At 42.2% G+C, this 27,327-nt stretch overlaps 1 protein-coding gene across 6 annotated transcripts in view; it reads right to left on the bottom strand.

Annotated features, from left to right (window-relative positions):
* Positions 1-27,327, bottom strand: part of NFIA (nuclear factor I A) — a 366,351-nt gene that overhangs the window by 99,674 nt on the left and 239,350 nt on the right. For all 6 annotated transcript variants that reach the window (XM_077768077.1, XM_077768079.1, XM_077768078.1 and 3 more), the window contains 2 exons: positions 11,613-11,730; positions 4,941-5,068 (listed from right to left, as the gene is read on the bottom strand). In XM_077768077.1, coding sequence (XP_077624203.1) covers positions 4,941-5,068; positions 11,613-11,730 — 246 coding nt within the window. The remainder of the gene's footprint in view (positions 1-4,940; positions 5,069-11,612; positions 11,731-27,327) is intronic.

Below are 27,327 nucleotides of genomic sequence, written 5' to 3'. Positions count from 1 at the left end.
AGAATATGGTAAACATCAATTCTGGGAGGATTATTGGTGGCAAATTCGGTTTTCAGATTTACTGACAACACCCCAATGGAGCCTTAGAGGCTCTGTTCATTCAGTCAATATTTACTGAGCACCTAGTATGTGCCAGGTGCTGTATGGATACCGGAGATGCAGCAGTGGGAAAGACCGGAGAGACATTCTAGAGACAGAACACGGACCGCAGCAACAGACAGTGGTATGGAGGGGAAAAAGTAGAGTTACAAATTCTAAAATGATGGAAGAGAAACAGCAACTACTGAGATCACTGGGAGCCTCTCCAGGGACATACTATTTGAACAAAGATCAGAATGCTGAAGATGATTTGATTTTATGGGAAAACAGTGATATTTTACTCTGTTAACATTTAATATTATTTGCTCGTATATTGTGTCCTACGTGTATTTCATAACCCATATTCCTTTTCTGGTTTCAGCTATATGACAAGGGTTTAGGATAAGAAAAGTGTGTGTGGGGGGGAGGGATTTAGGTCTTCCTGATGAGTTATTTTTTGTTTTTTATTATGTTTTTAATTTCAATACAATCCCGGGACACGAGACCTTAAATTAGAAGCACAAGCATTATGGTAAAAGAGGTTACTGAGCATAGAAGACAAAACTTAAACTCTGAACTTAGATTTAGGTTAAAATTTGGATCCTGCGTCCACAGGTTTGCTATCTGTATGGCCCTAGGCAAGTCATTTATTTATTCATTCATTTACTCATTTTGAGAGAGAGAGTGCAAGTGTGCGCACATGAGCTGGGGAGGGGAAGAAAGAAAAAAGAGAGAGAAACCCCAGCAGGCTTCATGCTGTCAGTGAGGAGCCCAATGCGGGACTCAATTTCAGGAACTGTGAGATCATGACCTGAACCAAAATCAAGAGACGAATGGTCAACTGACTGAGCCACCCAGGTGCCCCCACTTATCCTTTTATAAACCCGTTTTCATCTCTATGGAGGCAAGATCATTGTATCTTGCATAATTTAGGGTAATTAAATTAAAAACCTGGTATACAGTAGGTACTCAAGCAATCATAACTATAATTTTTACCATATATACAAAAGCACCGTGCACAGTGTCTGATCCCATGTAGGCGCCTGCCTGTTGGTTTCTGTCCTATTTATGGGCATTATCAGTTTCTCTGCAATTTTTCATTTGTACAGATAAACAAGAGTTGATGGTATGTGAGTTTTTGCTTGATAGAATTTCATAGGACTCATTTCATCAGTGCATGATTAGCTTCAAAGCTTCCAATCTAACTCAGTTTTGAGATAACTGGGAAATGAAACTAAGTGGAGGGAACAAACGTAGCATTGTAAGAGAAGCAAAAGTCAGCTTGAGGTTGTCTGATGTTCTTAAACTAACATCATCTTTCATCTCCTATGCCCTTCTTCCCAGATAATAAGAGCTGTGCACTAAAAGTGCTGAGATAAACTAATGGGGAACAGGATACTACAAAAGACATTTGAAAGAGCCCATGTAATTTACTGCATGTCTGGTTTGTTTTACTTTCCAGAGCCTTCCTGTTGCTCAAGGAAATTTGTCTCCTCTGGCAACCTTCGGCCCTCTTTTGGCTGGGAGTTCTAAAAAAGCATTTGAGGGCAGGTAAACAGATGCAAAGCTCTCTGAGTGAGGAGTAAGGACAGGTCTTGCTTCCTGTGTCACATCTGAGGCAAAAAGAAAGTATCCTTAATATTTGTTTTCAAGAATTATCCCCCAACATAGGCAACTGAGAGGCTGCTGGAGCATTCAGACAGACGTAACTCCCAACATGTTCTGAAGGTAATTTACATGAGTGAACCACTAAAAGCCTCCTACTCAATGAACTGTACCCCTGGGGAAAAGCTACGCAGGCCCGGATCAGTGTGGGAACAACATAAGGGTGTTCTCTGTGCCAAAAAGGGGATTGGGCTAGATGGAAAATCCCCAAAAAGGACCATCTGGCAGCATAAATTATCCATTTAAAATTGCTGGTGTGAGTTAATGACACCAAAGTCACCACGAACATGTACAACATCCTTCGGTTGAGTTTTAATGTCCCCTCAGGCCCTGTTTCAATTATGACATTCTATGCTGAATATGGCCACATGTAAATTTATCCACTGTCCTCCCCCACGCCCCAACACATATACCATGAAACTGCATTTTTCTGTAATGAACTAGGGGTAGAGAATGGAGCATCAATCCAAGAATATAGTATAATTGTAGGGGATTTCTCTCTTATGCTATAAATATATAGTATCATTACCCAAAAATAATCTGGCCATTAAACTTCCGTTATTTAATAACTGCAAAGGATATAGGCATTCAGATATTAAAATTTATGATCATTTAAATCATAAGGTTCAAAGAGGAATAGAATTACGCCGAAAAAAAGAGTCACTAGGTCAAAGTACCCTATATTTAACCTACCCTCTGCCCCCAAATATGCTCCCCCCAAATCTACTTAAGGACCCAGAGAACAGTTTCATGGTGGGGGAGATTCATGTATATCAACACAGCAAAGCAGCTTTCAAAATGTATAAAACTGCATCAGTACAACACTCAAGCACAATGCACCAAACGTATCTAGTTTGATTCTGATTTTCACTGAAGCAGGTGAACTGGCTAGGACTCCAATTAGCCTTTTAAAAAGGGTTCAAAGAAGTTGTACGTCTTTTAATTTTTTAATAGCACATAAACTTTTCATTGGCACTATCCTGAGGTCTTGCTGATGATGCTGTTAGTGGCAATGAGCAGTCAGCAGTCAGCATTTTCATTTAGGCCTGGGTTTTTTTTTTCTTTTCTTTTCTTTTCCCTTTTTTTCTTTTTTTTTGAGAGAGTATGTGTGAGCAGGAGCAGAGGGACAGACGGAGAAAGAATCTTAAGAAGGCTCTCTGCTTGGTGCAGAGCCCAACGCGGGGCTCAATCCCACATGCCTGGGATCATGACCTAAGCCAAGAGTCAGATGCTCAACAGACTGAGATACCCAGGCGCCCCAGGCTGGGCTTATTTCTTAGCCACTTTCGGTGAAGTGCCATGAGCTAAGTATGGCATGAACCTGGACCTTTTTTTGAAGGTGCACCACACCTTGAGTGCTGTTAGCAATAATTAGAAATAATGAGAAAATGGAGGATAATATCCCCATCTTCCTACAGTCATATCCCCATGTAATGATCTCCTTAAGCGAGTTTCCCACACCCAACCATGAATTCCTTGAAAGCAAAAGCCGTGGCCTTCCTATTCACCCTGGAGTTCCCAGAACCGGGCAGTGTCTCATCCACAGAGAACTCCCTATGAGGATGGCTGAATGAGTGAGTGAGACAACTAGGTAGAAGCAGGGCCAAAGGGAATTTCTGCACTTTAGTAAAGGGAGTAAGATATAGGACTCATCCAGTGGGGCCCGAGGTCTTGTTCTGTCTTGTTTTGTATTTAATTATCATACAATAAAACTGTGGTAGGGAGGATGGAAGGTATACATTTATAGTATACAGGAATATATAGTTTAAAAAAAATTTTTTTTTAAATTTTTGAAACAGAGACAGAGCATGAGCGGGGGAGGGGCAGAGAGAGAGGCAGACACAGAATCTGAAGCAGGCTCCAGGCTCTGAGCTGTCCGCACAGAACCCAACATGGGGCTCGAACCAATGAACCGTGAGATCATGACCTGAGTCGAAGCTGGACGCTCAAGTGACTGAGCCACCCAGGCGCCCCGTCATTTCTGCGAATATAAACACATGTATAGATTCCTGTACTCACCACCACAATCAGGATAGAGGGCAGTTTCATCACCCCCAAAATCTCCCTTGTGCTATTCCCTCTGAGGGAATATTCCCTCTGAGGATTGCTTTTTAATATGTCAGGGAGTAGAGAAAGGAGTTAAGATATGAAGACAGAAGGGTGGGTTCAGAAATCTCCTTGGTCCTTATCTGTTCTTGGGAAGAATCACTCTGTGGCATGGGCGGGGGTGGGGGGGTAGAAAACGATCAGAAAGCATTTTGTTTTAAATTTACTCTGTGCCACATATAATTCTTAGATGGGTTATGTATGTTACCTTATTTAATTCTCAAGAGCTGAAATGAGCTATTATTATTAACTGAATAACTGAAACAGCTGTTATTATTGATAAACTAAAGAAATGGGGACATTTATGCTCAGAGAGGTTAGGTCATTTGCCCATAATCCCACAGCCAGCAGGAGCTAGAGCCAGGATTACATTCTGCCTCTCTATTCCAAAGCCCACGCTCAATCCTCTTTATCCATTTGACTTTGCAGATGGGGAAGGCACCAGAGAAGATTCTCCCTTGTTCATGTGGAGGTTAGACACTGATTAAGGTTTCAAAAAGCTCCTGCTATCCAAATTATTCACATTCCTCTCAAGACTCCAGAGCCAAGACGAGACTATCCCGGGAGGTCAGAACAGCAGTCATCATTTGCTTATTTCACTAGAGATGGACATAAAGATAGTTGTTCCATTTAAATAGAAACACAATCATGATGAGAGCCAAAACTAGGAAAAAATATTTCAACATCTCCTCCTTTTATAAAAATCTAAGTATAAATTGTGGCACAGGGAACCCAGTCTCCTAGCCCAGTTGAAAAAGTTGACAGATTTTTATTGAAGATTGTTCCAAGCCAATCCAAAAAGCCAATCCCCAAAGGCACTTGGCATAAAAACAAAAGCAAAGGCAAATGCATACGAGATTGTAGTGCAGGTAAAAATATGAAAGCGTCAAAAACCACAAACCCTTCTCACAGCCTTTCTTTCAGTTGAATTGCTGCTCTGCACGGCCACCCTTGCATGAAAGCAGCAGCCAGAGACAAGCAAGTGTTTGCGCTGAACAAGTGGACTGCTTCGAGGCTACTTCCTTCACTGTACTGCGTGCGGCATGGCCGCCATGTGCACTGGAGGCCTGAGTGCGCCCAGCCCTGCTTACCTGGCTCCACTTCATGCCATCCGCTCGACTGACTGCCACTTCCCGGGGAGCGCCCTTGGCCTGTGTAAAATGGCTCTTCACCAGGACTGTCCATTTCATCCTCCACGGACTTGAGGCGCTTTGTGGAGCTGAAATAACAAACGGGTACATGTTTAAAAGCCTTCCAAACCAGCTCTCTTGGATACTACATCTCTGGCTGAAAGAAAGCCAATGGAGGAAGCAAGTGGGCAACTCGGTGGAGTTCTAGGACTCTCTCTAGGCTCAGGTTCAGTTGAGTGAGTCACTGGAGGTGGGACAAAGTCGTGGGTCTGTGTTGTTCCAAGTGTCTGCATTTGATTTTTATTGTTCCTCAAGATGCTGCTGCTGCCACATCCTGTTCCCTTCTCCTTTGAGGAACTGGTGGCTGACTCCGACTCCGGTCTCCACAGGGAAGTGTCCGTAGGAAGACCACATTTCGTGTCTCCTCCCGTGGCGGCTGGCCCCTGGCCATCAGCAATGTCCCTAGACGCTAACTGATCCTCTGGCACCCCAAAAAGGATAAAAATCAGGGGTTGACAGCCCTTTGAGGAAAGCTTGGACTGCTTTTGTTTTTTTTTTTTTTCCTGTGTTTTCTCATCTTCCACTTGGATCTGTTCATTCAGAAAATATTTGCTGTGTAGCTACAAGGTCCAGATTCTGATGTAGATGCTAGAGATAACACGGTGAACAAAACAGATAAACACAGGGGAAGGAGTGCATCCCTCTGAGAATCAGGGACACAGAAAAAAGAGCAGCCCAATCCCTTTTATGCCCTTCTTCTTCTTATGCCTATACAGAGGGTCCCAAAAGGAAGTTCTGGATTTTTTTATTTTTAGAAAGGCATGGTTGAGAAATTTCCAGAATGTATCTCATTTCTTCCAGTTGAAGGACTGATTTTTTTGCTTCAGGAGTGAAAAGACAGTAAAATGCCATGTTGCTAATATGTTCTAATTGTCTTAATGGATTATGTCACTAACATACGACCAGAATGAATAGATTTCATACCTAGTGGGAGTGCCTGCTGGGAAATCTCTTCTTCATGTGTCAGGGTACAGAATTTTTAATATGTTTTCATTTATCAAACACATGCTGTGTCCCTTCTATATACTAGGGGCTGTGTTAAATGCTGGGATATAGAGATGCATCAGACATGGCCCCTGTCTCATGGAGTTCACAGTCTAGTGGATAGAGATGGAGAGGTAAATAAAATTGTGCAAAAGAGAAATACAGGTATTATGATGCAGGCATATATATGGCACAGTGGGTTCCTTGATGGAAGAAGCAAATAATGATAAGCCTGGAAGGTTGGGAAAAGCTTCCTGAAGGAGATAGTTCCTGAGCTGTAAGAGTGAGTGTCAAGGAGACAGGGTGTAAGGAAGAAAGGGCACAGAGAGGCTGGTATTAGGCTGACGCACCACTCAGGCATCCATTTTTATTTCAAAATACTGAAATACTTCTTTATCAATTGGCAAAGTGCCACTGTCGCAAGCCCTGTAAGTTTTGCCACGCTTACTACCCCAATCTTTGCCCCAGGACACCCTCTTGACCCAAAAACTAAAGGGTTAATATCTGGTGCATCTGGGGCATTCCAGGGCTTAGCCTGAGCATGGGGGCAGTGACATCTGTTTTAACTGGTATGCTCATGTCACACAGGTTATCTGATATTCTGAACATCACTCCCAGGAGGGAAGTGTGTATCAGGCAGAAGCCACATCATGGGTAAGGTGTGACACACACAGAGAACTGCCAGGTGTTTGGCCTGGCTGAAGTCAAGGGAGGGCCATAGTGAAGGAAGTGGGGTGGAGGTTACAGAAGAAATTACCTATCTGGATTTTATTCTACAAGCAATGGAGATTCCTTGGAAAGTGACATTAGAGTTGATTCCAGAAAGGTCACTCTGGTAGTTGTGCAGATGATGGCTTTGGAAAAGCAAAGGAAAAAGGAGATGGAATCTACAGGCAGGGAGGCAGTTAAGAGGCTATTGCAGCAATCTAAAGAAAAAAATGTGGAGGACCCAATTTAAGGCAAGAGAGTCTAATTATTAAAGTTGGCACTCCAGTATTCTTTGCTTTTAAGCTCTAGTCTCATTAAAGGCAGATCACAGGAAAGCAACATATCTGCCGCGTGCTAGCTTAGTACCCAAAGGAAAAACCTTTCGTAGCTTATTTTATGTTCTTTGCTTGGCTTTCCTTGAAGTTCAATGAAAAACAGCCACCAGAGCAACTTTTCTATATTTTATGTGAACTACATCTAATAGAATTTTTAAAATTTTTTAATGATTATTTATATTTTGAGAGAGAGAGAGAGAGACGGAGGATGAATGGGGGATGGGCAGAAAGAGAATCTGAAGCAGGCTCCAGGCTCTGAGCTATTTTGACAGCACAGAGCTTGATGTGGGGCTCAAACTCATGGACTGGGAAATCATGACCTGAGCCGAAGTCAGATGTTTCACTGACTGAGCCACCCAGGTGCTCCTAGACATTTTTTATAGAAGGAAGTACAGACACCAAAAAATTACTACAAATACATAAGCCAGAAAAAAAATATGGACACTTTGAATTAATTTCTACTGTCTCCTTTTATCAGAAATGCACATTATGTAACATAGCGTTTTCCCGTCTCGCCTTGGCAACCAGGAATCTTAGGATTAAACTCTTCGTTAAGGTTCCTGATACAACAATCTCTCCTATCTTTCCATATGGTCTCTGGCCTCTCTTTCAATATTTAATAGTACTTGCTGTATTGAAAACTTGAAAGCCACTTGAAATCATTCCGGAAGTTGGTAGAATACAAGTTAAAAACAAAATACATATTTCCCTTATGCTTCCTGGCTAATAAAAGGCAACACCTAGATGTTCTGATGTGACTGTGAGATCTGTAAGGAAAAGGGCCTTCTTTTTTTCTTTTCTTCTTCTTCTTTTTTTAAATCTCTACTGCCCACCACAGTGTTTGGCTAATGGCAGATGTTCAAAAAACTGCTGAATTGGGCTATTAACTTAGAAACAGCCAGATGAGTACTTGTGACAAGCCTTTGCCAAGTGTCATGATTTAATGAGATCCAACACACAAGGCCAACTCTACTCACTGCCCATTATTCTTCCGTTATTAATATTTTTCTGAGTTTCCAAAGCTTTTGATTTCCTTGGTGTCCTTTAATAAAACGCAAATACCCTGTGCAGGTATTAAATCCTAAAGATGGAGGTCTGTAGTTATTAGCTCCCGCTTTAGTTTGAAAGCAAGGACTCTTCAGAGGTCTGATACAGGACAAATATCCGCAGGGTAGAGGAGCAGGGAGGAGGAGAGAAAAAGACCCAGGAGTGAAGAAAGTCGGCAGTGCCACGATGGACAAGTGGAAGGTTTCCAAGACAAAGTTTACTGACTTCACAAACTTGACAGTTGGTTTATCTTGACAAAGTTCTTTGGGGTAAAAAAGTATATTTTATCCCAATTTTTACACAACCCCTTCTATGATTTTGGAGATGTTTACTATGAAGGGGTACAGAGCTACAGTTAATGACTATCAATCTCCTTTATTATTTTTTTAAATTTAGAACTGAATCAGTCATTGATTTTGGTTTCTTGCTCTTGACTTTTGAATACACTGATTCTATTCTCCCAGAAACATTTGAGGAAAACAAGAAAGTACCAGTAAGATCTCTACATAAGAGGGAAGAGAAATACTCTTTTGAGGAGTGACGCACTGTCTCTTCCTGTGAGTGTAATTTGTTGTGTTCCTAGCAATTCTACCTAGAAATTAAGGTAAAGCTATTACCTTCATTCCAAATATTTGTTTAATTTGTTTAATATTTGCAAAGCCTAGAAGCCTTACCTCGTACCCACAAAACTGCAAAATGCCTCTTTCCTGCATGTTCATAGTACCCTGAACTGAACACTTTCAACTTGTCAGTCTCTACCATTAGACCTGGAAGCTCCTATCACTTGACCTTATATCCACAGTGCCTAGGACAACATCCTGTTACTTAATAAATGTTGCTGAATTATATACTATCCTCTATGGGATTTAACAGTCTGGATGGGGAGGCAGGACCTATACAGATCTCAAAAGATGGTAATAACAATTCAAGGTAGCAAACACTAAGTATCCAGGAAAAATAGGGACACTAGATATTCCTTTTTGGGGGGCTTTATGTTCTATCGTTCCTTACTGAAAGAGTGAGCCCCATTCCTAAGAGGATCCAATGGGAAAATAATATGTTTTTAATTGATTAATTAATTATTTTGAGAGAGAGAGAGAGAGAGCACAAGTGAGGGAGAGGGGCAGAGTGAGAGAAAGAGAGAATCTTAAGTAGTAGAGTAGAATCCACTCTCAGTGCAGAGGCCAATGTGGGCCTTGATCCCATGACCCTAGGATCATGACCTGAGCCAAAATGAGGAGTTGGATGCTCAACCGAATGAGCCATCCAGGTGCCCCTAGAATATCATGTTTTTAAAGTTCCAGCACACCTGAATTTGAGTATAGACTCTGCCATGTGCTAGATCTGTGACCTTGGGCAAGTTACTTAACTTCTCTGGGTTGTGGGTTGATCCACTGTTAAATGGCAACACTGTCTATATTGTAAAAGTATTGTGAAGCTTAAATCACATCAGGGATGTAAAGCATCTAATACAGTGTCTGCGATAGAGCAAGTGACCAATTAATATTGGCACAGCATGAACAAATATTGATTGGTTGATGAACTTTTCTATATGTAAATCTGGGGTATTCTTCTGGGCACATTTTCTAACCTGTACACAGATAATTCTGCTGAGTCTATATATTTAGAGAATAATTAAAAAAAAATCATCCTAAGAGATCCTAAAGAGAGTAAAACAAACATATTACCGAGTTATTAACTACTGCTGCTGTTTATAATTAGCTCCTTATCAGGGTTAGGTATTTGCAGAATATGAGAGTGACAGTAGCCTTTTAAATGACATTAAAAACCAGTTTTCCACTCGGAGAATCACAACAAAAGGCAGTCAAACAGCTGGAGAAGTCCAAAGGACGGGGGGTGAGAAGCACTGTTTGGGGTGTTCATGGTACACGCGCAGCACACATATGAAAAACAAACAGCCCATCAACTTTTAAATTAATCACCACCACAAGTATTTGCAAAGCGTTTTCATGTTGACTGAGTGCCGTTACACAGAATGTCCCTTCCATCGGCAAACATTCAAAATCCTCAAAATGTATTAACACCCGAATGTGTTCACAATCTCATTCTTTTATTATAAATGTACTTTGGATTTCAAACTTTCCCCCCTCCCCACCCGGAGGATGAACTAAGGGGAACATTTAAACAACATGAACGATGAGGGGAGGATTTGGCGGTTATATTTAGGGAATAACTGTTCAGCTGTCTTCGAGGTATTAGTAATGACTAAGCTGATTCTTTTCCCTTTTCTCTGTCCTTTTCTTTCTTTCTTTCTTTCTTCCTTTCTTCCTTCCTTCCCTCCTTCCCTTCCTTCCCTTCCTTCTTTCCTTACTTTTCTCCCTCCCTTCCTCCCTCCCTCCCTCCCTCCCTCCCTTCCTTCCTTCCTTCCTTTCAAGTAATGCTGTTTAAAATATATAAAGTCAAAGTAAGAAGGAATCTCTACCAAGGACAATTTCTATAATCTGGCCATTGTTTTCAATTACAAAATTCTGGGGCTTGCTTTAAAGAAGAATATACCTTTGTGAAACATTTTTTTTTCCCCGCAAAGTACACAAATATGAAAGATCATTCTACACCATTTTTTTCTTTGTTGTCACAGTCCAGTGCTAAAGCCAATTTGTAAAAGAATCCTGTGGGTTTAATGCCTAATCTCTTTCCTTCTGGTACGGGTTATCCAGAGACAACAAGGTCTTGCAAAATGCTTCATTTTGATTTGGGCTTTGTGACCTCGAGGGGATCAAGAATCCTGGGATCGTTATCTGGTTGGCTCTTTCAGTGTGACTTTTTTTAAAGGTCTTCTGGTGCAACAAAATCTATAATCCAGCACCCCCACCCCTCCTCATGCCATGGGCCTGCATTCATTTTTACAACCTCACACCTAGATATCAGGAGGATTTCATGTCTCGGGCAACACCAGCAGCCTGGGTTTTGAGACTGGGGGGGAGGGCGCGGGGGGGTGGGAAGCGAAAGGACTGAGCTGTGATGTCTGCTGTGGGCAGAGGCACTGGAACTGGTGTCGCCAGTGTCAACATTTTGCCAAACAAGCCTAAACACGTGCCGTTTCCTGTGGTGAAGAGGTGTCCTTAATCTCCTGGGAACATGCTGTGTTCACTCTGCACCCTTTCTCTATGCTTTGCGTGTCTTCACCCCACCCAGACACCATTCCCTTTCCTTCCTGTCTTGCCAACCCTAACCAACATTTATAACTGAATACAAGTCTATCTGTTTGGATAAAGCCTTCTTTAACTATTTTTAGCCTATGCCACTATATGTACATATATATATATATATATATACACACACACACACTGCATATATATATATACACTGCATTTCTGCTGTATGTACATTTGCTTTCTCTTCCCAATGGGACTGAAAATCTGATGGGGCTGAACACACTTCCCTAGTATCTTTGTAGAACAAACACATGTTGCAAGTGCCTCTAGGCTCATGGTGAAAATCAAGGTGTGTAACTATGAAGAGCCACCAATCAAATTACCTGGTAGAGGACGTGCTGGGTAAAGACCTCCTCATTGCTCCTGGACTCATGCTGTAGTATGAAGAACTTTCCAAATCTGAGAGAGAAAAATTTGGGCCAGTTCCTGCAGCTATTGGTGCTAGAAAAAAAAAAAAGTTATGTTCTGTGAATAAACGATCAATGAGGACATATATCAGTGTTGCATTTAGCACATTTTATTTCTGAATTTCTTTGATAAGCTTATCCAAAATCATCAGTAATGAACTCTGACCTCCCAGGAATGTTGACAATAAAAATCATCTACACCAGAAGGACTCTGTTTTATATTGTATCTTTTATCTTTTCTCTTTTTGTAATAATGGCAAATAGTCAACCAAGGCTGCAACACTTCGGGATGCTTTTAACAAAAATGCCTCCATGTTTTGCTTTGAAACTTCTCTTGAGTGACCGGCAAGAACATTCTCTGGGCTTTCCTAACTTTGTCTGATATTGACAGCTTTCATTCATCAGTATTTTGGAATTAGTTCAGAACTGCAAACTCAACTTTCTGGGCTCCCCATTGTCAATTTCCTGCGATGAAAGGTGTGTAATTTCTCCTTACTCTGAATCACCACGGCACCTACATACACCGTTACTTTCATTGTCCCACCTCCTCATTTGAGGCAGGGTCCTCTAACTACGGTTCCTGGGCTGCAGTTCTTCTTCACAAAGTTCTACTGGAAGGTGGTCACACCCATTTATTGACATACTGTCTCTGCTTCCACACTGTGATAGCAGAGACAGGCAGCCACGACAGACACCATGTGGCTCACAAAGCAGAAAATATTTCTATAAAAGAATTTGCCGTGGTCTGATTTAAGGGATTGTTAAGGTTAATTTTGACTATATGTGATTTTCAGAGCTGATCCTTGTATGTATGAGATGGGAGTCTCTGTATTTTTTATGGCCTGGAGCCTCCAAATCACCTTGTTTACAGTAGTAGCTTAATAAATATTTTTGAATGAATAAATAACAACCTATCAATCTTATAAAACAACTGTGCATAGTTAGTGGTGCAACTATATTAGTACAAATATTCTCTTCTTTTGAAAGATTATGCAAAAGTGGGGGCAACAGATTCATGTCTTACTGTATGAAGGCACTGGTTTGAGAGTTAAGCCCAGGTGAGTGTATATATAAATAAGTTAAATAGAGGCTAAGATCCATAAGAAGAAAGGATAATTAGGAATATCATGCACCAAGGACTTTCATTGCCAAGAATGGTGCAGGGTAAGGAAGGTGCATAAATGAAAGACGTATCCCCACCCTGAAACAACTCCAGAGGGAAGGCTGGCAGGTTAATTTCAATACAGTGGGATAAGTCCTTTGCTCGAGTTATTCTTAAATTGATATGGCCACAGAGAAGTGGGTATCCAACTCAGCTGGGGAATAAGAGGTTCCAGGGGGGGAAAGGGCCTCAGAAAACATAATGCCTGGGAAGATGTTACAAGTTAAAAGTGGGGATCACCCAACTGAGAGGGACAGAGGCATGCTAGGTAGGGGGAATAGCATTTATAAAGGAAAAAGAACACAAAATGAATACTGGTTTTCTGATAACTTGGTGTGAAGAAGTATACAGTACATGTGAAAAAGAGGTGAGGGTTAAGGTCAGGTTACGAAGGGCCTGGTAGGGTTCTTAAAGGAACATGGATGTGAGTCCAGTGCATCCCCTAGTTTATAAGCTATCAAAGCACTCTGTCACACTCTACTAATTGGGGGCCACTGGGGTTACACTGTCAGCATCTAATATAATCCCTGACACCAGGAGTCAGTCAGCATTGGCCAAATGGAATTGGTGGCTAGTCAAAGGAGAACCAGCGGAGTGTGAGAATGCATCATCAGACTTGCCTTTATAGCCTAGAAACATCATCCCGTTGTGAGGGTAGGTGTGGGGGATGGGGTGGCAGTTGAAGAATATAATCAGTAAAACCACAGAGGCCAGTGGGGTCATTTAAAAGAGATAGGTGGGGATAGGTCTAACCTCAATGGATGAGAAGGAGGAGCCTAGTGTAAGTTACTTAGGAGTCAGAATCAGGAAAATGTGTTGACTTCTTCAGAGTAGTAACAATGGAAATGGGGGAATATGGGATGATTCCCAGGGTTACTGCTTGGGCAACTGGGTACAATGTGGTCCCACAATAGAACTATGTAATCGAGGAAAGGTAGGAAGGGATACGGTAATATCTAAGACTAAACACTTAGTGGTTGGGCTAATTGCAATGGCTAGACCTTAATCATAACTCTCTTTATAAAGAAACACTCACTGCTAAGAAATGGAAAGCTCTAAAATTCACATACACTTTTTTGAAATTCGAACATATCTCTTAATGACAGGCTGTAATGGAGGAAAGGCCTTTAGTTAAAAAACGAATGGTTAGACTTGACAATAAGTGTAAACAGAGTTCCAATGAATAATTTTGCTCGCCATTCCGCAATTTGCCTTTTATACTAAATTTATTTGCATAGTTTCCCCTTTGATTCCATAATATGTTATGTATGAAATAGGCTCTGGGGGGTGGGGAGGAGATTACTCAAATACGTCACCCCTCATCTCTCTTAGCAGGCTGACATATAACAGGTACTTATTAATGTCTGTGCCTCCATGGAGCTTAAAGATCCACACGTCTCATTAACTAAAGAAGAGTGATGAGGCTGATCAATGTCAAGGGTCTGGATTTGGATTTTCTTTCGAAGTCTTGGGATGGGGTTCAGGCCTCTGCAGAACGGAGCAGGTGTGTCATGCCTGAGAACCGGCAATAGTATGTGAGCCTCACTCCCAGTCTCGGAAGGAAAGATACAGCAAGACATGAGCGAGAGGCCTGGCTGGACTGAGAGAAGAAGTCTGGGGCCCTCTGCCCATCGGCGCTTACACTTAACATTCTATTTACCACTTTCTACTTTGGAAAAAGGTCTTCTGCCTAGATTATCTTTTCAAAATGTCAAGGGAGCCAGAATAGGCGAAGAATGGAAAATACAGTGTAAATATAGTGTGCACACCTCTCAGAGAGATTAAAAAAAAATAACGAGCCCACAGAAGGGTTCCTTCCCTTGCCCATGTATTGACTTCCTGTTAAAGCACTTAGCACAGTGTGTGTGATCTAGCAAACGGCATTGGGTGGACTGGCAGCCTTAAGATGCTTCTCGAAGTGTCTACTGCAGTTACGGTGTGTAACTTCAGGGCCTGGCAAACTGGCTATGAGCGTCTGAAGTTTTATAACATCATTAGATTTCTGAAATGAGAATGGGTTTCACAACCTGGGTTACATAATCCTAATAAAGCACCAGCCCAAACTCTGTGTTCTTCAGAACAGTCTTGCGAGGAAACCTCTCCTGGGAGCATCTGTATGCATCTGTCTCACATGAAGGTTAGCTGATTGGAATGTGATCTGATTCAGTGGTACTGTGACAGTTAGAGAGAAAGCCTCACACCTGTGGGTGGGGGTTACTGTCAAGTGTCCCTGCAGTGAGTTGGGGATTCTCAGTGCCTCTCATCTGGAGAAGAGGAGGAGCCTCAGAGAGGTAACTAGGAAAGGTGGGCTTTCGGCAGGCTTTCCTGAGTACCTATGGAGCATTTTTTCAATGCTTTGCTCAATCCACAAAACAACCTTTTTTAGAGGACAGTACCTTTTCTAGATGAGAAAAACTAAGCCCTGAAATGAGGTTAACTTGCTGGCCATGGACCACAGAAAGGCAAGAGAGAGGGAGGGCCAGGATTAAAATTCAAGGGTGTCTCACCCCAAAACCTGTTGCTTTTCCTACCATACTACCCTGCCACTCATATACAATATTTGCCTTAAACTTGAGATGATAAAAAGGTATATAGAGTCTGTCTCCCAAGGTTTACAACAGAGTGGAATGATGAAATAATACTTGGATATCGAATTCAACACTGAATGTGCTAAATCTCATAGGAGAAATGCAAAGGATGTGTTAGGAGAATTCAAGGGAATGACGGATCATATTGGCTCGTGGGATCAAAAAGGATTGGAGTTCAAGAAGAGTTGGACACTTGTGCCTAGGCTTCAAGGCTGGTAGGATTTAAAGAGGCAGAGAAGAGGCTTTCTAGGCAAACGACAGGGTGTGTGCATATGTTCGGAGGCAGGAAGTACAGTGAGTGATCTGTGGGATCCAGGACAGCTTCTGTGTAGGGAAATGATCATTGTCGAGCTGAGAAACACTATACAGAATGCACAAAAGGGGACTATGGTGGGGAAATCAGTTGGAAAGTTGACGCAGGAGTTGTGGCAAGAGGGAATGGAGGCCTAAACCATGCTGCCAGGAAAGAAAAGAGAATTTTCACAATGGATATTTGTCACCTTGGTACAGGTACAAAAGATCAATTGTCCAGTTGTGCACTATGAAAGGGCATACACAAGCACATAGATCATGCTATTCTAACAAATACAAAATATTAATAAGATGTATATAATGCAGTGCGCTTCCTAGCTAATAATGGGAATAAGTTTGCGAATTTGGGAACTAAAAGCTGTCAAGGGTTAAACGACTTGAACAGTGTCTGCCTAGGATATCATGCTGGGCTTCTGAAGCCAAAGACTACGAGCCTGCTTATATGTGACCGAGATTACACAGCCACTGCCCATCAAGGGTGGGGATGTTAAGGAAGGACTGGACCAACCACAACACTTCCTGTCTGTTGCATACAGTGTGAAACCTGATTTTGTTTCACTTGTACTTGATCCCTTTTGTTTGTTTGTTTTTTATTTATTTTTGAGACAGAGAGAGACAGAGCACTAGTGGGGGAGGGGCAGAGAGAGAGACACACAGAAACTGAAACAGGTTCCAGGCTCTGAGCTGGCTGTTAGCAAGAGCCCAACGTGGGGCTTGAACCCACGAACCGTGAGATCATGACCTGAGCCGAAGTCGGACGCTTAACCTTCTGAGCCACCCAGGCGTCCCTACGCTCTATCATTCTTAAATGATCTCATACATGACATTCCCCCCCCGCCCCCCAACTAGATTGAGTGCAGTTTGAGGACTAGACATCCCAGGCCATCGAAAAAGTGCTATTCTGGGCCTGGGTGAGACTGACTAGAGTGTCAGCCTTTCCAATAACCACCCATGTAGCTGAAGTCATTTAAACTCTTGGACCTCACAACTCTCATAATAATCGTGTTAGAAATGCAAACTCACTATCACTGCCATGACCATAACCAGCACAATAACAAAGCCTAATGTTTATTAAGCATCATTTATGAGCCAGATGCTGGTCTGAGCCCTTTAAGCACCTCATCTCATTTAAACTCACAACACTACTGGGAAGGAACTGAAGCACAAAGAGGTGAAGTAACGTTCCCTGGTCACAGAGTCAGGGGGTGCTACCAGAGGACCTTTAACCCTACAGATCCAATAGCCTTTTCTGTGTTTGCGAACAGCTCTGTGGAATTTCGTTTGACAATCAGTACAACACAACAGCTGATGATCGATAAATATGCCCTGAATTAAGGAGGATCAGCAATCACCCTCTCCATTTGCTCTCTGCCCCCCGACTTTACACAATGCAAAATGAAACTCAGACATCCATAAATCTAGAGGAGTATGAGGACTGGTCCCTCAACTTTCTTATGCAGTACTGCAATGACTCATACCTGAAGTTTTTGTGGATTTTCGTTCCACAGAGGAGTTCTTCTCAAAAGATTAATTTTTGGGAATTGTCTCATTGGATGTCATTTCTAGGCCATTTGTCCCTCTTCCCCCAGCCCCACTCCCTTCTTTCCTTGCTTGCATGAGTAGAATGCAGTCTTTGTGTCATTTTTTAATAAATGGTTTGCTATTAGGGAATCATTATAGTAATGTGGGCTATTGGAAGAAAGGGGTTACTTTAGTAGCCAACCCTCTTAATGACCTGCTCTTCTGTACACATTAGTAGTTGGATAAGGTTGTGGTTATTGAACTTCTGCCATCCACCAGAGACAATCTGCTTGGGCTTGCATTGTTGGAAAGAGAGGGTGATGGAAAAAAAAATTCTATCCAAAATTTCAAGCTACTCTGCCTGGGAGATGACAGTGCACTGAGTTTACAACTTGTTCAGCAGGAATCAGTGGGGAGCATTAACTGAATGGCTGGTGTGGCCAGCCTACATAGTCTCTGAGACGTTGCCTCCTAAGGGATTCAACAAATATTCGTGGAACACTTGTTGTGTGCCAGACGCTGTTCCAGATGCTTGAGATCCATCACTGGACAAGATATACAAGCTCCCCTTGCGGGGCTTACATTTTAGAGATGAACAATCATAGCTGCCTCTTCCTCCAAGCTCCATGGCAATTAAGGAATATGGACTCATGGCCGACGGGTAACCCTCAAAAAAGACTATAAGGATTCAGTACTCCATTTTCACTGTATTAGGTACATAGGAAAAAAGAAGAGAGGTATATTTCTCTCTGGATTGTGTAATCTCATGTACTCACTGGGACTTTGGGAACTTGTACTTTAAGGCTTGGGGGGGAAAATTCCAACAACATGCACACAGTTCTAGGGGCCGAGCACAATTTAGTGTTGTTTTGCATTCCAGTGGCAAAGATCTCATAAGAAAGTCCATGTCACTGGCACAAAAAGAGCGAACATGGGAAAATGCTTGGTCTCCTTTCTATCACACGCACAGTTGTAAAAGGCACAATGCTACGAACACTCAGGCAAATCTGGAATCATCGTTAAAGGGAATTAACTTGGAAAGGAATTTATGGCAAGAGAATTCAACTCCTTTGTTATCTTCCTTTTACCATAATATGCTTCCTGAACACTGCCTATGAGAGAGGGCTTTTAGAAAGGAAAAAAAAAACCCACATAAGTATAGTAAAATTAACTCATTTTATCAATTTGTGCTGTTGGCCAGAGTTTCCTGACTGTGGCTATGAGGGCTGTAAAACTGATGAATTTGCATGGAAAAAGAAACCAGTGTAAGTAATTTGTGTAAGAGGTAACACAGACATACACTGCTATAATTCAGACACCCTGCAGATAGCAGACTGCTGCAGTGTGAGCAGTTATGGGTTAGAAAAATGACCACACTGCAGTCAGTCTGACTTGAAGGGAAATCAATCATGAAGGTACTTTCTCTGCAGCTTCTACGCCACAGTCTTCAGCAACTCCTCTGCCAAGCAGATTTCTGGTCTGTAAACCGCGTGCTGATCTCCTTTTCCGACCCTGCCTTTCTAAAAGGTCTGACCCAAGGCAGGCTAGGAGTATGGTTTTCCAAAATGGAACATAAAAGAAAGGCACTGGACCAAAACAAGGATTTCCCTCTATGTGGAAATGAGCTTCCCTGCTATTATGAGATTTAAGCAACGCTTTTTATGAAACTTAGTATTAGGTGCCAAAAGCCACCAGAATGTTTTAACCCTGTCAACGGCATCTGCTAATGCAGAGAGAGCACTGTTTTCACACATCCACATTTGTGGACACAAGTTAAGAAATATGTGGGTTTGTGGTGCCAGAAGGGGGAGGGGGAGGTGAACAGAGAAATTGTTATTTTGGAAAAAAAGGCTTCCTTTTTATTAAAATAAGAACAAGTCACTGATACCCTCTTCCTCCTCACTCTGAATCTTGAGGATGGTTTATCCTTGATCATGATTGTGAATTCAGCTTGTGAAGCAAGTGTATTCAGTCACTTTACTGCTGTGAAGAAAGCTTGGTCTTGGATTTCAAAAAAACTTAGGTTATCTACTTTATAAAGGAGGGAGCTATTTCTACTTATTTCCGTATTTTCCCCAGCACACACTGTGAGATACTCTATTACAGATGCAACAAATGTTTGTTGAATTGAATGAAAATGATAAGAGCTTATTAATAAAAAAAAGCTAAGAACTAATATTTATTGATCATTTATCATGAGCCAGGCTGATGTGCTATGTGTTGTTACCTGAGTCATTATCTCAATTCATCCTTGCAGTATCCCCATAGAACATGTATTTATTTGTTCATTCTCATTTACAAATGGAAAATTAGCTGTAAGGTTAAGTACCATATTCAAGATCACACAGCTAGGGCAGTGAGCCTTAAATATCTCCAGATATCAGCCCAAAGAAACAGAAGTGAAACTTACATTTCTAATCTGTCTTTCCATCATCATCAACGACTAGAGAGACGGATTCAACAAGATTTATGTAGAAAAGAAATGATCACCTATCAGTTAAATGGGAAACTTCAATCTCATCATCTTCCTTCTTTGTGTTTACGGGACTTTTGAGCTGCAAGTATCGGCCAGGGCTTCCCAGGATGGAGGGCCTGACACTGGTCGAGCAGAGCAAGCCACGGTGGGGTTGGCAATGCTTACTAATCTCCTGCATTAGTGGCTTCTGCCTTTGGGACTGAAATTGATTTTCTGCATTTTAGAGTATCAGCTCATCTTAGCTTCTGGTTGAGGTCAAATGTGGTACTCGTTTTGTATCAGATACAGCCTCAGCCATGGGATTAAGACTTCTCTGACAGGGGATGGATGTGATGGCCTAAGGTGCCTTTCCACCAAAGTGATCTATAAACCAGGGAAGGGCTTCTAAACATAAGTCCCTTTACCAAGAGTGCGCTGGGACTATATGACCATTAGTTGTTAGAAAACCAAACTATATCAATAGTCTCATCCCAACAACCTACAAATCCAGCTGTGTCTACTAATAATTCTCAATACTTTCACTAAGAGCTACTTTTCGCCCCTCCTCCACCCACTGGAAGATCGTGGGTGTTAATACGTACTACTAACAGTCACAGACTGAATTAACTCAGTTCCTGTGTAGGACTTAACGTGTGGCTCTGGTGGGCGTGGGCTGTAGTGATCTCATCCTGGACATGCCGATGGTGTCACCAATAAGAGTCTTTCTAAACAGCAGGTGTAGGCTAGGAAAACATATTCCAGCCAATATTGCAGTAATATTTGTGGTCTTATCAAGCTGGTAAGGTAGAATTTCTGTCAGGCTTTTGGATATGCCAAAAATACCTTTTAGTTTTCCAGTGTTGCCTATTGGATAGGAATATATGCTCTTAAAAAAAAAAAATTAAGGCTTACGAGTGCATAAAGAAAAGTTTATGAAAAATCACATTGCTGGTAATGACCTCCAGTGTGCCCCTGTTACCCACAGGGAATTTTTATACCCATAATATAAAAGAAAGGAAAATTCACATACTATAGAATTAATTCACATACTTTAAAAAACTCTGGTTAAAAATAATCAAGGTGTGGCTAGTCACTTAAAAAGTTGTTAATGTGTCAGTGTTAGATTGAGAATTTGAAAACATCTTGCTATCCATTAGATACCCTGGAAGAGAAATTTTCAGAATAATGCAGAAGTATAGGTAGGGCTGAAGAGTTAAGGAATAAGAATTTTCTGGCTTCCTAAGGCAGATGAATTAGACCTAGTACTGGCATGCTCTTATTCCATCAGAATTATTAGCTTGGAAGGAGTCAAGAGAATGGTCCTTCGAATAAATTGGCTTTTAGAACTTGCTTCTAAAATCAGTCCTTCTTAATGTATACATGCACACAGAGCACATACACACACACACATTTTAAGTAAATTTGCTGATAGTGTGATAGTGTGAACATCTCAAGGATCAGCTCTGAACACACAATCAAAGACCAGGGACAGAGGCTTTGTTCAATAATAACCATTATAGTTACTGCTGTTGAGCATCTAGTATAAGCTAGACACCTGACATTCTCTTAACCCTCAAAATACTCCTGCATTCAGATGCAGGCCCAGAACACAGCTGGTATAGAATAGAGTTGCTAACTAAACAAATGATTGCTGAGTAGGAGACCATAACTGAGAGGGGGGTCAGTAATGTCCAAAGTCATGTAGTTGGTAAATGGCAGACCCAGATCCTCAATTCTATATCCTGGACTATGATACCATGCTGCCATCTTAAATGTGGATTTTATATAACATATTACATCTAGAGAGAATTAGCTAGAAAAAATTAGAAATAGATGAAGATATAATCGGAGAGCGTGATAACAAATTAGTATGTACATAAAGGTGTTCTGTGTTTTGGGGCACCTGGGTGGCTCAGTCGGTTAAGCGTCTGACTTCAGGTCAAGTCATTCTCGCAGTTTGTGAGTTCAAGCCCCGTGTCGGGCTCTGTGCTGACAGCTCAGAGCCTGGAGCCTGCTTCAGATTCTGTGCCTCCTTCTCTCTCTGCCCCTCCCTCATTTGCTCTCTCTCTCTCTCAAAAAAAAATAAACAATAAGAAGTTTTTTTAATGTTTAAAAAAAGGGGTTACATATTTTGCTTCTCTCTGAGTCAAATCTTTAAAATGAGAATGCTCACAGTCTGGTCACTTTAGCAAGAGCTTCAGCTACGAACCAAAAACCGAGGGTCCCCGAGATCCTTCCATGAGAACTCACTAACAGCTCTAACCAGGAAGGTTGAAGGGATAGGAGTGTCACAGGAAAAACTGGACTTTCAAGCATAGCATCGTCTAATGAATGTGCTGATGTCATAAGCCTCTTATAACTACAGTTTTTTTTTTAATGTTTATTTTTTTATTTTGAGAGAGAAAGAAAGAGCAGGGGAGGGTCAGAGAGAGAGGGAGACAGAGAATCCCAAGCAGGCTCTGCGCTGTCAGCACAGAGCCCAATGCGGGTCTCAAACTCACAAACTGCGAGATCACAACCTGAGCTGAAATCGAGTCAGACACTTAACTGACTGAGCCACCCAGGCGCTCCTCTAACCACAGTTTTAATTTCAGTGGCATGGCGGGCATAATGTCACTGCCACATCGAACACAAGGTATCTTGTACATTTCAATTTGTGGGTAAGGATGCGGACACCTCTCACTTTATGTGGCTCTTTCTCTACCCGGTGAGGAGAAGAGAATGGGAAAAACCATGTGTGGCTGCCCCTACTGTGAGCTGGGATTCAGAAGAAAGAGTAGTGTGACGAAAATTTCTATTACTGCCAGTCTAGTCCATTGGCTGCCGGCTTTACTGTCCAAATAGTCATCACAAATATGTCAAAAAAATTAAAAGAAAAAAATTATACAAAACTGAACTAATTCAATTTCAGTATTTATTTTGAAAATTTATTGAATTAGAGTAGAGGAAACCCGCTAAATGAAGCCAGCCAGACTGATATTTTCTTTCCTAACAGTATGGCAAAATTTGTCATTTTGCATCTCCATGAGGGGCTGATTAAAACTAGAAAATTAAAACTAGAAAACATCTGCAGTGTCATAATCTATTTAGAATAAGGTGGCTTAGGCAGGCAAAATGAAGCCATATAGAGGGCCAGTCGGTGTTTCCTATTCCAGAACTTCACAGGTTTTCTTTAAAGACTGCATTTTAGAGACAGGCATTATGATGTTTTACAGGGTCGCCCACCCTTTTGACTGCAGCACGCCATACCTTCAATGTGGAAGGGGTACCATTGACTTCTACAGATAGAAAATGTGTGATGTTCATTTTAAAATTACTACTAGAGCCTGCTATTGACCATCTAATTATGCCGAGTTCCATTTATAAACATAGCTAACCACTAAGTTTATGGAGACTTTTTGTGCCGCTTTAATAGGATATTGATCGAGAGCATGGTTTGAGTGGACTGCCATTGAATTGTGTAATGGCAAACAAAAGGCAAGGTCACAGCCACTGTTCATGCGAGAGCTGAAGTCTATTTTTTATTATAATCTTTTTGTTTCTTCCTTTAATGCTTAAGCCCAAATGGCTTCTTTGGAAAGAAGGGCTTGCTTAAGAATATGAACTTTAAAATTAATTCCCGTGCAATGATCATAGCCAAGAGGCCACTTGTTCAGAAAAGAAAGTTTCAAATCTCTTCTCCTCTAATGAAGATCCAAAATCCTGCAACTCCTTCAGTGGCGCCCCCCCCAGGACTGGACGTCTGGAATCCCTCATCCGATACCAATTTCCTCACCTTCTTTGCGAGAACATTTTGTAATTTCCAAGTTTGGGCTTGTTCGTATCAAAGAGCTGCGTTCTCATATGGTACCTGGGAGCTGAATTAATTCTGCTGTACGAGTCTCGTCGTGTAGGGTTAGAATACTGCCAGCTGTTTTACTACACCGCTGGCCAGAAAACCCGCGCCTGTGGATACAGGTTCTCAGAGACATGCAAAGGACCCAGAGACTTCAAAGAGGAGTTGAAAAGGGAACTGCACCTTGGATCTTGGTGATGATTCTTGCGTGACAGTATAGAGAGAGTGCACACGCAGAAGGCAGCGAACAGCCACTAGGGTGCCACCTCATGCCAGGCTGAGGCATACGCCGGGCTCCATTCACTCTTCCTCTCCATTGACAAACAAGTCGGCAGTCCTGTGGCCACCCAGCAGCCCGGCTTTGTGGCAGAGCCAGGACAATTCGGCTGCTGGGTTTCACAGATCCTGCCGCAGCGCGACAGGAACCAAAAATTCAGTCTGGGTGACTGAGAGTGGTTTTTTACACCCAAAGACGCTACGGCTGGCCACAGTGCACTGGGAACCCTGGCTCTTTCAAATTCCAGGGCCATGAAGTCATCCCCAGCCACGAAGTTTACTTAACCCTTGCTGCCTGCTCGGGTGTACAAACCACTGCTGGAAAATGAGACCCCGCTGGGCCAGAGTCACAATGGCCTGTGTGTATTTGTGGTTTTCCTCTTTTCCCGTGAAGCGGTGACGGATCAGAGTCACCCCACCAACTTCAAGTAGAGGATTCAGCACTTTAGAAGGAAATGGGCAGAAGGAGTGGGTTCTTGGGGAGGATTTTCTGGGTTCCCACTAGGAAGGGTATGTGACAGCCTCGAAGCACACCCCTGGAGGAGAACACCGGTACAAAATAAACAAGAGCGGGCGCTGACCCAGTGGGCCCACGAGGGGTATCAATTAGCAGCTAGCCAAGGGCACTCTCCCCGTGGCAGCTTTCGGGAAAGAGACCCATCTGAAAACGCTTCTTGCGGGCTCTGTCTGAACATGCAGCATCACGCAAGAACCATTTCAACAGATGGCTCCTGTCCTTCTCCTCACAGGGCTCTGCTGAAACAACTTCGGGGATTCTGAACCGCGGTGTTAGCACTTGGAAACCCCCCTCCCGCAGAGTGGAGAAGACCTCTCTTTGCCTCTGGCACAGAGTCCCTCGGTCTGTATTTCCCCTTCCCGACCCTCTCCTGGAACAAAGCAATAAATTATTCGAACGACTTTCAGATGGCCCTGTCACAAGGAGGACCACATATGTACACCCACTTTTATGCTACAGGACTTCCTTTGCTAAGAGAAACAGAACTCTCCTTTCTTGCCTTGCGTGAAGATAATGTGAAAAACTCAAGGGTAGGTAGGGAGGCAGGAGGCGAGGGTGACAGGGGAACTTGTGACGACTGCAGCGGGAGCCCCTGATTCTAACAGCTCCATGCATCTGATCAGTATAATTTAATGTTAAGCAACCTCGCTGCCTGACCCTCACCTCTGAACGTGCGAAGTTAAACCAGCATCTGTCTCTTGAGTTTCTCTGCCATTGCCACCCTGTAGTAACACGATTATAAACAACAAACTTAGCACACGGTTATTTCAGTGAATCCTCAGGAGGAAATAGCTGAAATAGCACCTCCCTCCTCTGTTAAATTTAAAAGGAGGAAAACGAAAAACAGAAACTAACTGGAAACCTGAGGAAAGTAAATATTTACATTAGGAAATTTTAACATTGAATACTAAAGATTCAGGAGGAGGGAACGTTTTCAAACGAAGGCCACCATCAGTTTGACATTTCCAGGCCATATATGTGGTCATAAGTGTGACTGGGGGAACTGGGTGGGGCTGAGATAAATAAGGGGGTTAAGAAGAAACATGCAGCAGAGTGGAAGAAATTTTGAGACACTGAGGCCATTAAAAACATCCAGATAAAGGCCGAGCTACTCACAGAATGAGTAATAATTTTGGAGAGTGGGGAGATGACTGGCTGGAGGGCAGGTGATTTTTCGGGAAGTGAGACTATTCTGTATGACACTGCAATAATAGATACATTTGTCAACACACGGAATCTGCAAAGAACTGAACCCTTATGTCAACTACGGACTTCTGTTAACAATAGTGTGTCAATATCAGTTCCTCCCTTGTAACAAATGTACCACAAGAACAAAAGATGTTAATATATACAGGAAGCTATTGGGGAGGGTAAATATTAAAATTCTGTACTTTTCACTAACCTAAAGCTGTGAACCCTAAAATTGCTCTAAAAATAAAGTCTGTTCATTAAAAAAATCATAACTGAAAACAAATCCAGGGGAAAAAATGTTAAATGTTTAACTTTACGGGAAAGTAGCTTCAACCTGTTTTTTTTTTTTAATGTACAGATTAACAAGCTAAAACTTTATCAACTCTAACGAGAAATGTTTTTTTAATCAAAACACAGAATCCAAAGATTAGCTCTCTAATGCAGTTACAGGAGAGGTCATGATAAAAATGTCTGCAGTCAGTTAGCTGAGCACAGCAAAGTAAAAAGCAAGTTTCTTAACCTCTTTGAGCATCACGGTCTCCATCTATAAAAAGGACGACAATAGCAACCGTGGGAGGGATGAATGAGATGATATTTACAAAGTGCCTAGCACAATGCCTGATACATGGTGTATGCCTGGTAAATGGTAGCTACAGTAATTTTTCACATTAGTATTGCACCATGTTCCTAACAGGGCTAACATTACACATTTAATCACCTTCCGTGCCAGTTAGCTTATTTCTGTTTCAAGGCTGTGGAATGCACTCCAGGCCCACTCATTTGTAAAAAGCCCACTGCACCTCTAACGTGGACACTTAGCTCTTCCAACTCGGGGAAGGGGACAGTGCTGTAAGAAATGAAGGGTTTTGACTCATCATGAGGCTCGAGGGTTCAGTCTTTCAGAAAGGTGCGGGGGTGAGGAAACCTGAGCTGGGGGTGGATCCTCACCCCAGCAGCCAAGGCAATCTTGTGACATACACCCTGACAAACCTGGATTACAGATCTGCAAGGGGAGGGGGGCTCTGGACAGCAGTCTGGCTTGAAGCCATGAGTTAGCTGACACAGCCCAGTCCCACTCTTGCCAAACAGTTTTAGTCAGCACGAGGCCATGTGTGAGTGGGTCCTACAGCGATTACACAGCAGTGTGCAGAATCGAAAAGCATTCGAGAGCTGAAGGACGCTCAGGATGCCAGGCATCAGCGACATAACCCCCTAAATGGGGACAGGAAACAAAACCAGGTCCCTCTCCAAATTCAATCTGTGGTTTGCCTATACCCTCTGGCAGTCCTGAAGGCAGGTTTAGAATTCACTTGGCAACCATGCTATGCAGACTGAATGGAGGGCTCATCTAGCTGAGAAGTGATAGGCCTTGGGATATAAGACCTTAAAGGGACACACAGAAAATGGAAGAGGGACAAGATGCTAGCGATGGTCCTGAGCAGCCATTGGCCCTCTCATACAACACTCTGGCCTTGGGACACTGATGGTATTGAAGACAAAATGTAAGCATTCCAGCAGCCAGAGTAGAATAAAAAGGTTGAATGCTCCAATCCTAGAGTTAAGTAAGGGCTCAAGGAATGTATTTATCTGGAATGCCATTATGATAATTACCCTCTGAAAGGTAATATTATTATTAAAATTATAAGAAAATGTGGGATAGCAATCCTTTTCAAATCTTACAAAGTGAAAAACAATTTTATTAAAAAAAAATTTTTTTAATGTTTACTTATTTTTGAGAGATAGGGTGTGAGCAGGGGAGGGGCAGAGAGAGAGG

Source organism: Crocuta crocuta, unplaced genomic scaffold (assembly GCF_008692635.1).
Source record: "Crocuta crocuta isolate KB4526 unplaced genomic scaffold, BGI_CrCroc_1.0 scaffold85, whole genome shotgun sequence".
Lineage (NCBI taxonomy): Eukaryota > Metazoa > Chordata > Mammalia > Carnivora > Hyaenidae > Crocuta > Crocuta crocuta.
The sequence above is the reverse complement of the archived record's forward strand: the minus strand, read 5'-3'. Positions and strand labels throughout refer to the sequence as shown.